A 14,593-nucleotide genomic window follows, 5' to 3' on the forward strand; every position below is an offset into this window, starting at 1 on the left:
CATGTGGCAAGGTGCGCTATAGAAGAACTTCCAGTACTGGCCATCAGTCCCACTCTGTCTGTCTGTCTGTCTGTGTGCCTAGCTCGCTGCTGTACAGAATTATATATTTACAGAAGACAGGGGGCGCTGTGCTGTGTGGAACACTAGCACTAACCCCTGCAGAAATAACAGTATTCAAAACACACCTATCTGTCACACCCATACAGGAGACAACCCCAGGATCAAGCCTAGACGTTATCAAAACACACCAGTACCGTCACACCCATACAGGAGACAACCCCAGGATCAAGCCTAGACGTTATCAAAACATACCAGTACCGTCACATAAGGTGATGGGGAAAGTGAAGGGAGGTTTATATAGTACTGTGCAGTAATGATAAAAAAAAGCACACCTTGCCACAGTGACTGAAGCACAGACGCTTGCAAGGTATTGTGGGAATGAACAGCCAGTTTTAATGACACTTTACAGAAAGATGCCTGTCTAAGCTTTTTGTGTTTTTTTTTTTATGATGCCATATAAGGGGGGAGATATAAGTAAAGCAACTAGAAGTTAATAAATATATTTCACTTTAGTTTATTTTAGTTTTTTCGTTATACTTTTGTGATTTCTTTTTGAATGAAAATGCAGGCTTAAATTTTATAATCGTGATTCTTATAGTAAATACTTTATGTTTCCTTAATCATCCCATTCATATCATAATTTTTTTCTCTTTTAATCAGTTTTGTTCTTTTTTAGGTTTTCGATTGGTAGTGGTTGGTAGGTAGGTTGGTTGGGTTGTTTGGACATTGTGTTTCACCTTCTGAAGAACATAGGGTTGCGCAGGCAGGCTGCTAGTCACCTGCAACAACCCAGGGGTCCTGCAGAGGTCTCCAGGCTGCTGTCGGTGTCTGAGGCCAGGGTCTGGTCAGTGGACATGGAGGAGATATCGTTGACGGAGGGGGAAGGGAGGCTCTCACCACTGCTGTTCACGGCTGCACCTGTGCTGAGGGAATAAACAGGCAGCCGGGATTACAATGAACTAACAGCCCCGCAGACACTAATACATAGACACAGTCACAGTCAGCTACAACCATTACTGTGACACATACAACCCTTACTGTGTCATACACAATCAGTCACAACACAACCCAATAGCACACAAGGAACCGTATGTATATACAAATCACAGTGACACACCAGACATGAGAGAGGCACGTTTAAGGCTGTCCGCTCTCTCCTCAGAGACAGTAACAGAACAAGTTAAGGCTGGGGTCCACTGTCCTCTCTCTCCTCAGAGACAGTAACAGAACAAGTTAAGGCTGGGGTCCACTGTCCTCTCTCTCCTCAGAGACAGTAACAGAACAAGTTAAGGCTGGGGTCCACTGTCCTCTCTCTCCTCAGAGACAATAACAGAACAAGTTAAGGCTGGGGTCCACTGTCCTCTCTCTCCTCAGAGACAGTAACAGAACAAGTTAAGGCTGGGGTCCACTGTCCTCTCTCTCCTCAGAGACAGTAACAGAACAAGTTAAGGCTGGGGTCCACTGTCCTCTCTCTCCTCAGAGACAATAACAGAACAAGTTAAGGCTGGGGTCCACTGTCCTCTCTCTCCTCAGAGACAGTAACAGAACAAGTTAAGGCTGGGGTCCACTGTCCTCTCTCTCCTCAGAGACAGTAACAGAACAAGTTAAGGCTGGGGTCCACTGTCCTCTCTCTCCTCAGAGACAATAACAGAACAAGTTAAGGCTGGGGTCCACTGTCCTCTCTCTCCTCAGAGACAGTAACAGAACAAGTTAAGGCTGGGGTCCACTGTCCTCTCTCTCCTCAGAGACAGTAACAGAACAAGTTAAGGCTGGGGTCCACTGTCCTCTCTCTCCTCAGAGACAGTAACAGAACAAGTTAAGGCTGGGGTCCACTGTCCTCTCTCTCCTCAGAGACAATAACAGAACAAGTTAAGGCTGGGGTCCACTGTCCTCTCTCTCCTCAGAGACAGTAACAGAACAAGTTAAGGCTGGGGTCCACTGTCCTCTCTCTCCTCAGAGACAATAACAGTACAAGTTAAGGCTGGGGTCCACTGTCCTCTCTCTCCTCAGAGACAATAACAGAACAAGTTAAGGCTGGGGTCCACTGTCCTCTCTCTCCTCAGAGACAGTAACAGAACAAGTTAAGGCTGGGGTCCACTGTCCTCTCTCTCCTCAGAGACAGTAACAGAACAAGTTAAGGCTGGGGTCCACTGTCCTCTCTCTCCTCAGAGACAATAACAGAACAAGTTAAGGCTGGGGTCCACTGTCCTCTCTCTCCTCAGAGACAGTAACAGAACAAGTTAAGGCTGGGGTCCACTGTCCTCTCTCTCCTCAGAGACAGTAACAGAACAAGTTAAGGCTGGGGTCCACTGTCCTCTCTCTCCTCAGAGACAATAACAGAACAAGTTAAGGCTGGGGTCCACTGTCCTCTCTCTCCTCAGAGACAGTAACAGAACAAGTTAAGGCTGGGGTCCACTGTCCTCTCTCTCCTCAGAGACAATAACAGAACAAGTTAAGGCTGGGGTCCACTGTCCTCTCTCTCCTCAGAGACAGTAACAGAACAAGTTAAGGCTGGGGTCCACTGTCCTCTCTCTCCTCAGAGACAGTAACAGAACAAGTTAAGGCTGGGGTCCACTGTCCTCTCTCTCCTCAGAGACAGTAACAGAACAAGTTAAGGCTGGGGTCCACTGTCCTCTCTCTCCTCAGAGACAGTAACAGAACAAGTTAAGGCTGGGGTCCACTGTCCTCTCTCTCCTCAGAGACAGTAACAGAACAAGTTAAGGCTGGGGTCCACTGTCCTCTCTCTCCTCAGAGACACTAATACTAAGATTCTATTTAAAGGTCCCTAAATGACCTATTCATATTCTGTGTGTTCAGTAGCAGCATGTCAAAGTAAAAGAGATTAAACGTTTAATAAAAAGGGCAGAGGATGATAATCAGTTCTAAACTGGTCCAATTGAAAGGACTCTCTGGCTTCTTATTATAATATGCAGAAGTCAAGATGTCGTCCTTCATCTTTCCTTCAGAGGATTAGACAGGATTATTTCATTTCATAGCAAATGTCTCCATCTATCATTTTTCTCTTCCGTTTTCTGTCTTTCTTTGGCTTTTTAGATTCAAATAAATCTGATTGAGTTGGTTCTGTTTTCCAAGATGGATTCTAGCCTATACCAGAGCCGGATATGGTAGACTAAAAGCATTTGCAGGAAACAAATAGATGAGGGAACATCTAGTTAAAGAGTAGAATAGAAAACTGAAGAGAACATTATTTAAGCAGGTAGGAATACAAAAGGTGTTCTGTTATTATCAAATAGCTCCCATAGAGAATAGTTTTATCCAGTGTTGACTTGGGCAGAAGCTCATCGGAGCCAAGGACCGGCACCTCAAACGTTCTACTGCTTGAGCTCCTGTTCCTCTTATAGAATATTATCTCAAAACTATTGTGGAGCTCTTGTACCTAAATATAAACAGTACTGTGGAGCTCCTGCACCTAAATATAAACACTATTGTGGAGCTCCTGCACCTAAATATAAACACTACTGTGGAGCTCCTGCACCTAAATATAAACACTATTGTGGAGCTCCTGCACCTAAATATAAACACTACTGTGGAGCTCCTGCACCTAAATATAAACACTACTGTGGAGCTCCTGTACCTAAATATAAACACTACTGTGGAGCTCCTGTACCTGAATATAAACACTATTGTGGAGCTCCTGCACCTAAATATAAACACTATTGTGGAGCTCCTGCACCTAAATATAAACACTACTGTGGAGCTCCTGCACCTAAATATAAACACTACTGTGGAGCTCCTGTACCTAAATATAAACAGTACTGTGGCGCTCCTGCACCTAAATATAAACACTATTGTGGAGCTCCTGCACCTAAATATAAACACTATTGTGGAGCTCCTGCACCTAAATATAAACACTACTGTGGAGCTCCTGTACCTAAATATAAACAGTACTGTGGAGCTCCTGCACCTAAATATAAACACTACTGTGGAGCTCCTGTACCTAAATATAAAACAGTACCGGCCCCTATTTCAGTCTACTGGTTTTATCTAGATTTATACACTACATGGCCAAAAGTATGTAGACATCACTTCAAATTAGTGGATTCGGCTATTTCAGCCACACCCATTGCTGACAGGTGAATGGCCATTGTTGGCAGTAGAATGGCCTTACTGAAGAGCTCAGTGACTTTCAACGTGACACCGTCATAGGATGCCACCTTTCCAACAAGACAGTCAACAAGTCAAATTTCTGCCCTGCTAGAGCTGCCTCGGTCAACTGTAAGTGCTGTTATTGTGAAGTGCAAACGTCTAGGACCAACAACGGCTCAGCCGCGAAGTGGTAGGCCACACAAGCTCACAGAACTGGATCGCCGAGTGCTGGCAGTCCGTCGGACGAATCTGGGTTTGGCGGATGCCAGGCGAACGCTACCTGCTCGAATGCATAGTGCCAACTGTAAAGTTTGGTGGAGGAGGAATAATGGCGTGGGGCTGTTTTTCATGGTTCGGGCTAGGTTCCTTAGTTCCAGTGAAGGGAAATCTTAACGCTACAATGACATTCTAGATGACCTGTGCCTTTCCTGTTTCAGCATGACAACGCCGCTGTGCACAAAAAGAGATCCATACAGAAATTGTTTGTCAAGATTGATGTGGAAGAACTTGAACAGATCTCTGACCTCAACCCCATCGAACACCTTTGGAATTAATTGGAATGCCGACTGCAAGCCAGGCCTAATCAGCCAACATCAGTATTTGTATTTGTAGTTATCATGGATCCCCATTAGTTCCTGCCAAAGCAGAAGCTACTCTTCCTGGGTTCCAGCAAAATTAAGGCAGTTTATACAATTTTAAAACATTACAATACATTCACAGTTTTCACAACACACTGTTTGCCCTCAGGCCCCTACTCCACCACTACCACATATCTACAGTACTAAATCCATGTGTATGTATAGTGGGTATGTTATTGTGTGTGTGTGTGTGTGTGTGTGTGTGTGTGTGTGTGTGTGTGTGTGTGTGTGTGTGTGTGTGTGTGTGTGTGTGTGTGTGTGTGTGTGTGTGTGTGTGTGTGTGTGTGTGTGTGTGTGTGTGTGCATGTGTCTGTGCCAATGTTTGTGTTGCTTCACAGTCCCCGCTGTTCCATAAGATGTTTTTTTATTCTGCTTTTTTACATCAAAGTTTACTGCTTGCGTCAGTGCCCGACCTCACTAATGCTCTTGTGGCTGAATGGAAGCAATTCCCCGCAGCAATGTTCCAACATCTAGTGGAAAGCCTTCCAGAAGATTGGAGGCTGTTATAGCAGCAAAGGGGGGACCAACTCCACATTAATGGCCATGATTATAGAGTGAGATGTTCGTCGAGCAGGTGTCCACATACATTCTGCCATGTGCATCACTGCCTCACAATCCACAGTCACTAAGTCTGTAGTGTCACATAACGCATGTCCTTTACACGTACACTTTACATCTACTCGAGAGGAAACGATCCAGAGCATACCAAGACATCCACTGTGACACTATCCAAGACATCCACTGTGCAGGCGGACCATAAATCTCCTGTTTATCAGGGGGGGGGGGGGGGGTTAAAAAAAGACAGTGGGAGACATTTCAGCTGACCACCAATAAAACGAGAAGGCTAAATCACAATTTATGGCTCAAACATCGATTGTATCCAACCCCACAGTGGCAGGTTTACTCAGAGACGGAGCAGTAGGAGAAGGTATCCGGTGCTCACACAGCGGCAGGTTTACTCTGAGACGGAGCAGTAGGAGAAGGTATCCGGTGCTCACACAGCGGCAGGTTTACTCTGAGACGGAGCAGTAGGAGAAGGTATCCGGTGCTCACACAGTGGCAGGTTTACTCAGAGACGGAGCAGTAGGAGAAGGTATCCGGTGCCCACACAGCGGCAGGTTTACTCTGAGACGGAGCAGTAGGAGAAGGTATCCGGTGCTCACACAGTGGCAGGTTTACTCAGAGACAGAGCAGTAGGAGAAGGTATCCGGTGCTCACACAGTGTCAGGTTTACTCAGAGACGGAGCAGTAGGAGAAGGTATCCGGTGCCCACACAGCGGCAGGTTTACTCTGAGACGGAGCAGTAGGAGAAGGTATCCGGTGCTCACACAGTGGCAGGTTTACTCAGAGACAGAGCAGTAGGAGAAGGTATCCGGTGCTCACACAGTGTCAGGTTTACTCAGAGACGGAGCAGTAGGAGAAGGTATCCGGTGCTCACACAGTGGCAGGTTTACTCAGAGACAGAGCAGTAGGAGAAGGTATCCGGTGCCCACACAGCGGCAGGTTTACTCTGAGACGGAGCAGTAGGAGAAGGTATCCGGTGCCCACACAGCGGCAGGTTTACTCTGAGACGGAGCAGTAGGAGAAGGTATCCGGTGCTCACACAGTCTCAGGTTTACTCAGAGACGGAGCAGTAGGAGAAGGTATCCGGTGCCCACACAGCGGCAGGTTTACTCTGAGACGGAGCAGTAGGAGAAGGTATCCGGTGCTCACACAGTGTCAGGTTTACTCAGAGACGGAGCAGTAGGAGAAGGTATCCGGTGCTCACACAGTGTCAGGTTTACTCAGAGACGGAGCAGTAGGAGAAGGTATCCAGTGCTCACACAGTGGCAGGTTTACTCAGAGACAGAGCAGTAGGAGAAGGTATCCGGTGCTCACACAGCGGCAGGTTTACTCAGAGACGGAGCAGTAGGAGAAGGCATCCGGTGCTCACACAGTGGCAGGTTTACTCAGAGACGGAGCAGTAGGAGAAGGCATCCGGTGCTCACACAGCGGCAGGTTTACTCAGAGACGGAGCAGTAGGAGAAGGCATCCGGTGCTCACACAGTGGCAGGTTTACTCAGAGACGGAGCAGTAGGAGAAGGCATCCGGTGCTCACACAGTGGCAGGTTTACTCAGAGACGGAGCAGTAGGAGAAGGCATCCGGTGCTCACACAGTGGCAGGTTTACTCAGAGACGGAGCAGTAGGAGAAGGCATCCGGTGCTCACACAGTGGCAGGTTTACTCAGAGACGGAGCAGTAGGAGAAGGCATCCGGTGCTCACACAGTGGCTTCTACATCAATGTAAGCTAACTGGTTATTCTTCATGGGAAAAATAAACATGTAAAACTATTCTAAGGTTTGAGAATCCTGTGTCAAACATGACACATCATCTTTGTAAAAATTCTAAGCAATGCTGGATATCTATAAAAAAAAACATATTTTTGGGACGGGGGAAATTCTGAAATAATCTAAGATTACCTAAATGCTTTAATCTACATATATCCTCCCATATAGAAATGCTGCCAAAGAACAGTAACCAACACGTAAAACACATTATATTTGCATCCATCCACAACCAGTATAGTAGATTGTTCACTGTGCCAGCCAAGCGGTCTTCTATTTCTCCTGACTCTACCTGGGTCTGTGTAGAATGACAGGTGGTCTTTCACTAAACCCTAAAGTTGGTTCTGCCTCCTGGCTGGCTATGTGATCTATGAAAGCCCTGAGCCAAGTACTGCTGAATGGCAGTGCACCAGAGCCTGGTACTGCTAATGCTGTGAAATACTGCCGTCTGGGACTCTTCAGCACTGCGTCTGTTCTCTGCTCGCCTCAGCACTAGGGCTACCCATCTGCTTAATTGCAGGGAGAGAGAGGGATGGCCAGAGGGAAGGAGAGCGAGGTAGAGGGAGGGAGGGAGGGAGGGAGGGAGGGAGGGAGGGAGGGAGGGAGGGAGGGAGGGAGGGAGGGAAAGAGTGGGACAGAGAGACAGACGGAGGGGGAGGGAGACAGTGACATTATCGCACTGCGGATTAAACCACTTCCAGGCCACTGTCCCCTTAACAGAGCCCTAACAAGGAAGTCTGTAGACACTGAGCAATCCCCAAATACAACTTTCATAGTGAGACTTTGTACAGTATAAAAACGCTCTCTGCCAAAAAACAGCTGAGGAGAACGACCGAGGCAAGTTGTTTTCCTCTCAGCAGCACTAGACTGGACTGACGCCATAATGTTACCAATTCTGTGCCATCATGACTCCACACCGCCCTCAAGTGGCCATTCAATGGAATTGACACTACACTTTTTACAGAACAAATTTATAGGGCTGAACATATTAATCAATAGGACATCTTAGAAGGCCAGCTCAGAACGAGAGGAATTCTAGTGTTTCTCTGGAAGAGCAAGGACCAAAGACCCCAGCTTTAATTCATGATATGTTACAGTACAGATGTGAAAGTACACTCTAATTAATAAACACTGAGTGTACAAAACATTAGGAACACCTGCTCTTTCCATGACAGACTGACCAGGTGCAAACTATAATCCCTTATTGATGTCACCTGTTAAATCCACTTCAATCAGTGTAGATGAAGGGGAGGAGGCATGGATTGTATGTGTGCCATTCAGAGGGTGAATAGGCAAGACAAAATATTTAAGTCCCTTTGAACGGGGTATGGTAGTAGGTGCCAGACGCACCGGTTTGTGTCAAGAACTGCAAAGCTGCTGGGTTTTCCCACACTCAACAGTTTTCTATGCGTATCAAGAATGGTCCACCACCCAAAGGACATCCAGCTAACTTGACACTGTTGGAAACTGTTGTAAGCGTTGGCGTCAACATGGGCCAACATCCCTGTGGAACACTTTGGACACCTTGTAGAGTCCATGCCCTGATGAATTGAGGCTGTTCTGAGAGAAAAGGTTTGTTTGGGGGGTGACACCCAATAACAGAAAGTTGTTAGTAATATTTTGGACACTCAGTGTGTGTATATATATATATAGCCTATATTACCTTTTCCATAGAGTAGGTGGACAGCAACCTTTTTAATCAATGCACATGAATCACTTACTCCATACAGATATTACTTTTCAAATGCCTAATTGCGTACATTAACACCATTCAAATACAGATTTATCAATGTACATACACAAAACACATAGGGTTGGTCAAAAAATACCAAATCTACAGTTTAAATCGATACTTTTACATACAGATATAATTACTCATGTACAAATCATACACTACATGTCTCGGGAAAAACAAGATGAGAGACAAAAACGTGAATGGCGGTCAACGTACGGATGAATTTCTCTGTTACAAAGAAATGTCCAGTGAGTGATTATATTTATAATTCAACTTACAGAGGAACTTAGGTTATGCACTGAGAGTACCTGAGGTAGAGGGCTGTCCCTTCACCACCCCGTTCTTCGTCCTCTCCTCAAAGTTCATCACCTCTTTGTAGATTAGTTCTGGAAAGTGAGATCGAGAGAGAGAGATAGAGAGAGAGCGAGCGAGAGAGCGAGAGAGCGAGGGAGGAAAAGTTGTGGAGAAAAAAATCTTTCAAATAGCAGTAGAGAAATCTATTCTCCTCTGCTCTACTAGTCCATTCTATGAGTCTAATTACCATGGCAACAAATAAACTGGAAAAGTTATAATACTAACTCAAATAGAAAATGAATGAGTAGACTGTATTGTTGGACAGCTTCAGACCCCGCGTTTACACAGGCAGCCCAATTCTGATATTATTTTCACTAATTTGTCTTTTGACCAATCAGATCAGCTCTGAAAAAAAAGCTGATGTAAAAAGATCTGATGTGATTGGTCAAAAGACCAATTAGTGGAAAAAATATTAGAATTGGGCTGCCTAAATGCAGCCAATTAACTTCTCATATAGAGGCCTCCTTAGCAATATAATTACAACATATTTACAGTTGAAGTCGGAAGTTTACATACACCTTAGCCAAATACATTTAAACTCAGTTTTTCACAATTCCTGACAATTAATCCTACTGTAGTACAAATTCCCTGTCTTAGGTCAGTTAGGATCACCACTTTATTTTAAGAATGTGAAATGTCAGAATAATAGTAGAGAGAATGATTTATTTCAGCTTTTATTTCTTTCATCACATTCCCAGTGGGTCAGAAGTTTACATACACTCAATTAGTATTTGGTGGCATTGCCTTTAAATTGTTTAACTTGGGTCAAATGTTTCGGGTAGCCTTCCACAAGCTTCCCACAATAAGTTGGGGAAATTTTAGCCCATTCCTCCTGACAGAGCTGGTGTAACTGAGTCAGGTTTGTAGGCCTCCTTGCTCGCACACACTTTTTCAGTTCTGCCCACACATTTTATATAGGATTTAAGGTCAGGGCATTGTGATGGCCACTCCAATACCTTGACTTTGTTGTCCTTAAGCCATTTTGCCACAACTTTGGAAGTATGCTTGGGGTCATTGTCGATTTGGAAGACTCATTTGCGACCAAGCTTTAACTTGGTCACAAATGACTGATGTTTTGAGACGTTGCTTCAATATATCCACATAATTTTACTTCCTCATGATGCCATCTATTTTGTGAAGTGCACCAGTCCCTCCTGCAGCAAAGTACCCCCACAACATGATGCTGCCACCCCTGTGCTTCATGGTTGGGATGGTGTTCTTCGGCTTGCAAGGCTCCCCCTTTTTCCCCTCAAACACAATGATGGTCATTATGGCCAAACAGTTCTATTTTTGTTTCAGACCAGAGGACATTTCACCAAAAAGTACGATCTTTGTCCCCATGTGCAGTTGCAAACCGTAGTCTGGCTTTTTTATGGTGATTTAAGAGCAGTGGCTTCTTCCTTGCTGAGCGGCCTTTCAGGTTATGTCGATATAGGACTCGTTTTACTGTGGATATAGATACTTTTGTACCTGTTTCTTCCAGCATCTTCACAAGGTCCTTTGCTGTTGTTCTGGGATTGATTTGCACTTTTCGCACCAAAGTACGTTCATCTCTAGGAGACAGATTGCATCTCCTTCCTGAGCGGTATGACAGCTGCATGGTCCCATGGTGTTCATACTTGCGTACTATTCTTTGTACAGATGAACGTGGTACCTTCAGGCGTTTGGAAATTGCTCCCAAGGATGAACCAGACTTGTGGAGGTCTACAATATTTTTCTGAGGTCTTGGCTGATTTCGTTTGATTTTCCCATGATGTCAAGCAAAGAGGCACTGAGTTTGAAGGTAGGCCTTGAAATACATCCCCAGGTACACCTCCAATTGACTCAAATGATGTCAATTAGCCTATTAGAAGCTTCTAAAGCCGTGACATCATTTTCTGGAATTTTCCAAGCTGTTTAAAGGCACAGTCAACTTAGTGTATGTAAACTTCTGACCAACTGAAATTGTGATACAGTGAATTATAAGTGAAATAATCTGTATGTAAACAATTGTTGGAAAAATTACTTGTGTCATGCACAAAGTAGATGTCCTAACCGATTTGCCAAAACTATAGTTTGTTAACAAGACATTTGTGGAGTGGTTAAAAAACGAGTTTTAATGACTCCAACCTAAGTGTATGTAAACTTCCGACTTCAACTGTATATACTCTAAAGATGTGATATGTTTACCTTTCCATTCATCGATGGAGTGTTCTCTCTCATCCAGCTGCTTGTCGTAGATAGCAGGAGGCGGCTGGAGGGAGAAATACAAGGATGATTGATTGTGTCTGCTGAAGCCGGTTTTAGCTACGGCTAAGAGATGAGTGACCCCTAAGCACTGCCAGTAACATGAAAATAATATCTTAAAAACACTTTGAAGTTTCCACTATACATTAAATGGCACAAGCTCTAAACATACTCATCTTAGGGGTCACTCACACTCCAAAATATGTAGTGGTACACACAGTCACACAGACATATTTCTATTTATATTTTAACCTTTATTTAACTAGGCAAGTCAGTTAAGAACAAATTCTTATTTACAATGATGGCCTACCCCGGCCAAACCCTCCCCTAACCCGGACGACGCTGGGCCAATTGTGCCGGCCAATCCCTATGGGAATCACAATCAGGGCCGGTTGTGATACAGCCCGGGGTCAAACCAGGGTCTGTAGTGACGCCTCTAGCACTGACATGCAGTGCCTTTAGACCGCTGCGCCACACGTGAGACCTTAAATATGAGTTCAGCGAATCAGCAGCTAGAGTACAGACCATTGATATACCCTCTATACCAGTGGTCTCAACTCCATCCCTCTAGGACCCCCAACAGTACACATTGTTGTTGTAGCCCCAGACAAACAACACCGCATTCAACTCATTGAGGGCCTGATGATTAGTTGACAAGTTGAATCAGGTGTGTTTGTCTGGGGTATAGGACAGGAGTATAGCATAGGACAGGAGTATAGTATAGGACAGGAGTATAGCATAGGACAGGAGAATAGTATAGGACAGGAGTATAGTATAGGACAGGAGTATAGTATAGGACAGGAGTATAGCATAGGACAGGAGAATAGTATAGGACAGGAGTATAGTATAGGACAGGAGTATAGTATAGGACAGGAGTATAGTATAGAATAGGAGTATAGCAAAGGACAGGAGAATAGTATAGGACAGGAGTATAGAATAGGACAGGAGTATAGTATAGAATAGGAGTATAGTATAGGACAGGAGTATAGTATAGGACAGGAGTATAGTATAGGACATGAGTATAGTATAGGACAGGAGTATAGGACAGGAGTATAGTATAGGACAGGAGTATAGCATAGGACAGGAGTATAGTATAGAATCGGAGTATAGCATAGAACAGGAGAATATAGCATAGGACAGGAGTATAGTATAGGACAGGAGTATAGTATAGAACAGGAGTATTGCATAGAACAGGAGAATATAGCATAGGACAGGATTATAGTATAGGACAGGAGTATAGGACAGGAGTATAGTATAGGACAGGAGTATAGGACAGGAGTATAGTATAGGACAGGATTATAGGACAGGAGTATAGTATAGGACAGGAGTATAGTATAGGACAGGAGTATAGGACAGGAGTATAGTATAGGACAGGAGTATAGGCCATAAGTATAGGCCATAAGTATAGCATAGGACAGGAGATTCTAGTCATGAAATTTATGCAGCCTACTCAATCACTTTTTATAGCTACTGTTTACAGGCCTCCTGGGCCATATACAGCGTTGCTCACTGAGTTCCCTGAATTCCTATCGGACCTTGTAGTCATGGCAAATAATATTCACATTTTTGGTGATTTTAATATTCACATGGAAAAGTCCACAGACCCACTCCAAAGGGCTTTCGGAGCCATCATCGACTCAGTGGGTTTTGTCCAACATGTCTCCGGACCTACTCACTGCCACAGTCATACTCTGGACCTAATTTTGTCCCGTGGAATAAATGTTGTGGATCTTAATGTTTTTCCTCATAATCCTGGACTATCGGACCACCATTTTATTACGTTTGCAATAGCAACAAATAATCTCCTCAGACCCCAACCAAGGATCATCAAAAGCCGTGCTATAAATTCTCGGACAACCCAAAGATTCCTAGATGCCCTTCCAGACTCCCTCCACCTACCCAAGGACGAGTACAAAAATCAGTTAACCACCTAACTGAGGAACTCAATTTAACCTTGCACAATACCCTAGATGCAGTCGCACCCCTAAAAACCAAAAAACATTTGTCATAACAAACTAGCTCCCTGGTATACAGAAAATACCCGAGCCCTGAAGCAAGCTTCCAGAAAATTGGAACGTAAATGGGGCCACACCAAACTGGAAGTCTTCCGATTAGCTTGGAAAGACAGTACAGTATCGAAGAGCCCTCACTGCTGCTCAATCATCCTATTTTTCCAACTTAATTGAGGAAAATAAGAACAATCCAAAATGTATTTTTGATACTGTCGCAAAGCTAACTAAAAAGCAGCATTCCCCAAGAGAGGATGACTTTCACTTGTAAATTCATTAACTTCTTTGAGGAAAAGATCATGATCATTAGAAAATTACGGACTCCTCTTTAAAATCTGCGTCTTCCTACAAAGCTCAGTTGTCTTGAGTCTGCACAACTCTGCCAGGACCTAGGATCAAGGGAGACACTAAAGTTTTTTAATCCTATGTCTCTTGACACATTGATGAAAATAATCATCGCCTCTAAAACGTCAAGCTGCATACCTATTCCAACTAAACTACTGAAAGAGCTGCTTCCTGTGCTGAAAGAGCTGCTTCCTGTGCTTGGCCCTCCTATGTTGAACATAATAAACGGCTCTCTATGTCACGACTTCCTCCAGAGTCGGCTCCTCTCCTTGTTCGGGCGGCGTTCGGCGGTCGACGTCACCGGCTTTCTAGCCATCGCCGCTCCATTTTTCATGTATCCATATGTATTTATTCCTCTGTTCCCCATTATGTCTTTGTGTAAGATTGTTTGTGTTACGTGTATTTTGATATTGTGGATATTGTTACGCGCATTACTTTCTGTCTATGTTCCATGTTTGGGCACATTTTATGTTACTTTGTGCTGTCATTTTGGACCGGAATAAAAGGTGTGCCTGTTCACTACACTCTGCTCTCTTGCACCTGACTTCGCCTCCAATACACAATCCTAACACTCTATCCACCGGATGTGTACCAAACTCACTAAAATTGGCAGTAATAAAGCCTCTCTTGAAAAAGCCAAACCTTGACCCAGAAAATATAAAAAACTATCGGCCTATATCAAATCTCCCATTCGTCTCAATTTATTTTAAAAAAGCTGTTGCGCAGAAACTCACTGCCTTCCTGAAGACAAACAATGTATACAAAACGTTTCAGTCTGGTTTTAGACCCCATCA

At 44.3% G+C, this 14,593-nt stretch overlaps 1 protein-coding gene across 10 annotated transcripts in view; it reads right to left on the reverse strand.

The window, feature by feature from the left end:
* Positions 1-434: 434 nt before the first annotated feature.
* Positions 435-14,593, reverse strand: part of mapk10 (mitogen-activated protein kinase 10) — a 108,640-nt gene continuing 94,481 nt past the window's right edge. For 7 of the 10 annotated variants that reach the window (XM_071341651.1, XM_071341642.1, XM_071341624.1 and 4 more), the window contains 3 exons: positions 11,389-11,452; positions 9,174-9,251; positions 435-978 (listed from right to left, as the gene is read on the reverse strand). In XM_071341651.1, coding sequence (XP_071197752.1) covers positions 836-978; positions 9,174-9,251; positions 11,389-11,452 — 285 coding nt within the window. In that variant the 3' untranslated portion in view covers positions 435-835. Of the gene's footprint in view, positions 984-9,143; positions 9,252-11,388; positions 11,453-14,593 lie in introns of all 10 variants that reach the window. The other 3 variants (XM_071341658.1, XM_071341667.1, XM_071341677.1) reach the window with 3 other exon arrangements.

This window comes from Salvelinus alpinus, chromosome 1 (assembly GCF_045679555.1).
Source record: "Salvelinus alpinus chromosome 1, SLU_Salpinus.1, whole genome shotgun sequence".
NCBI lineage: Eukaryota > Metazoa > Chordata > Actinopteri > Salmoniformes > Salmonidae > Salvelinus > Salvelinus alpinus.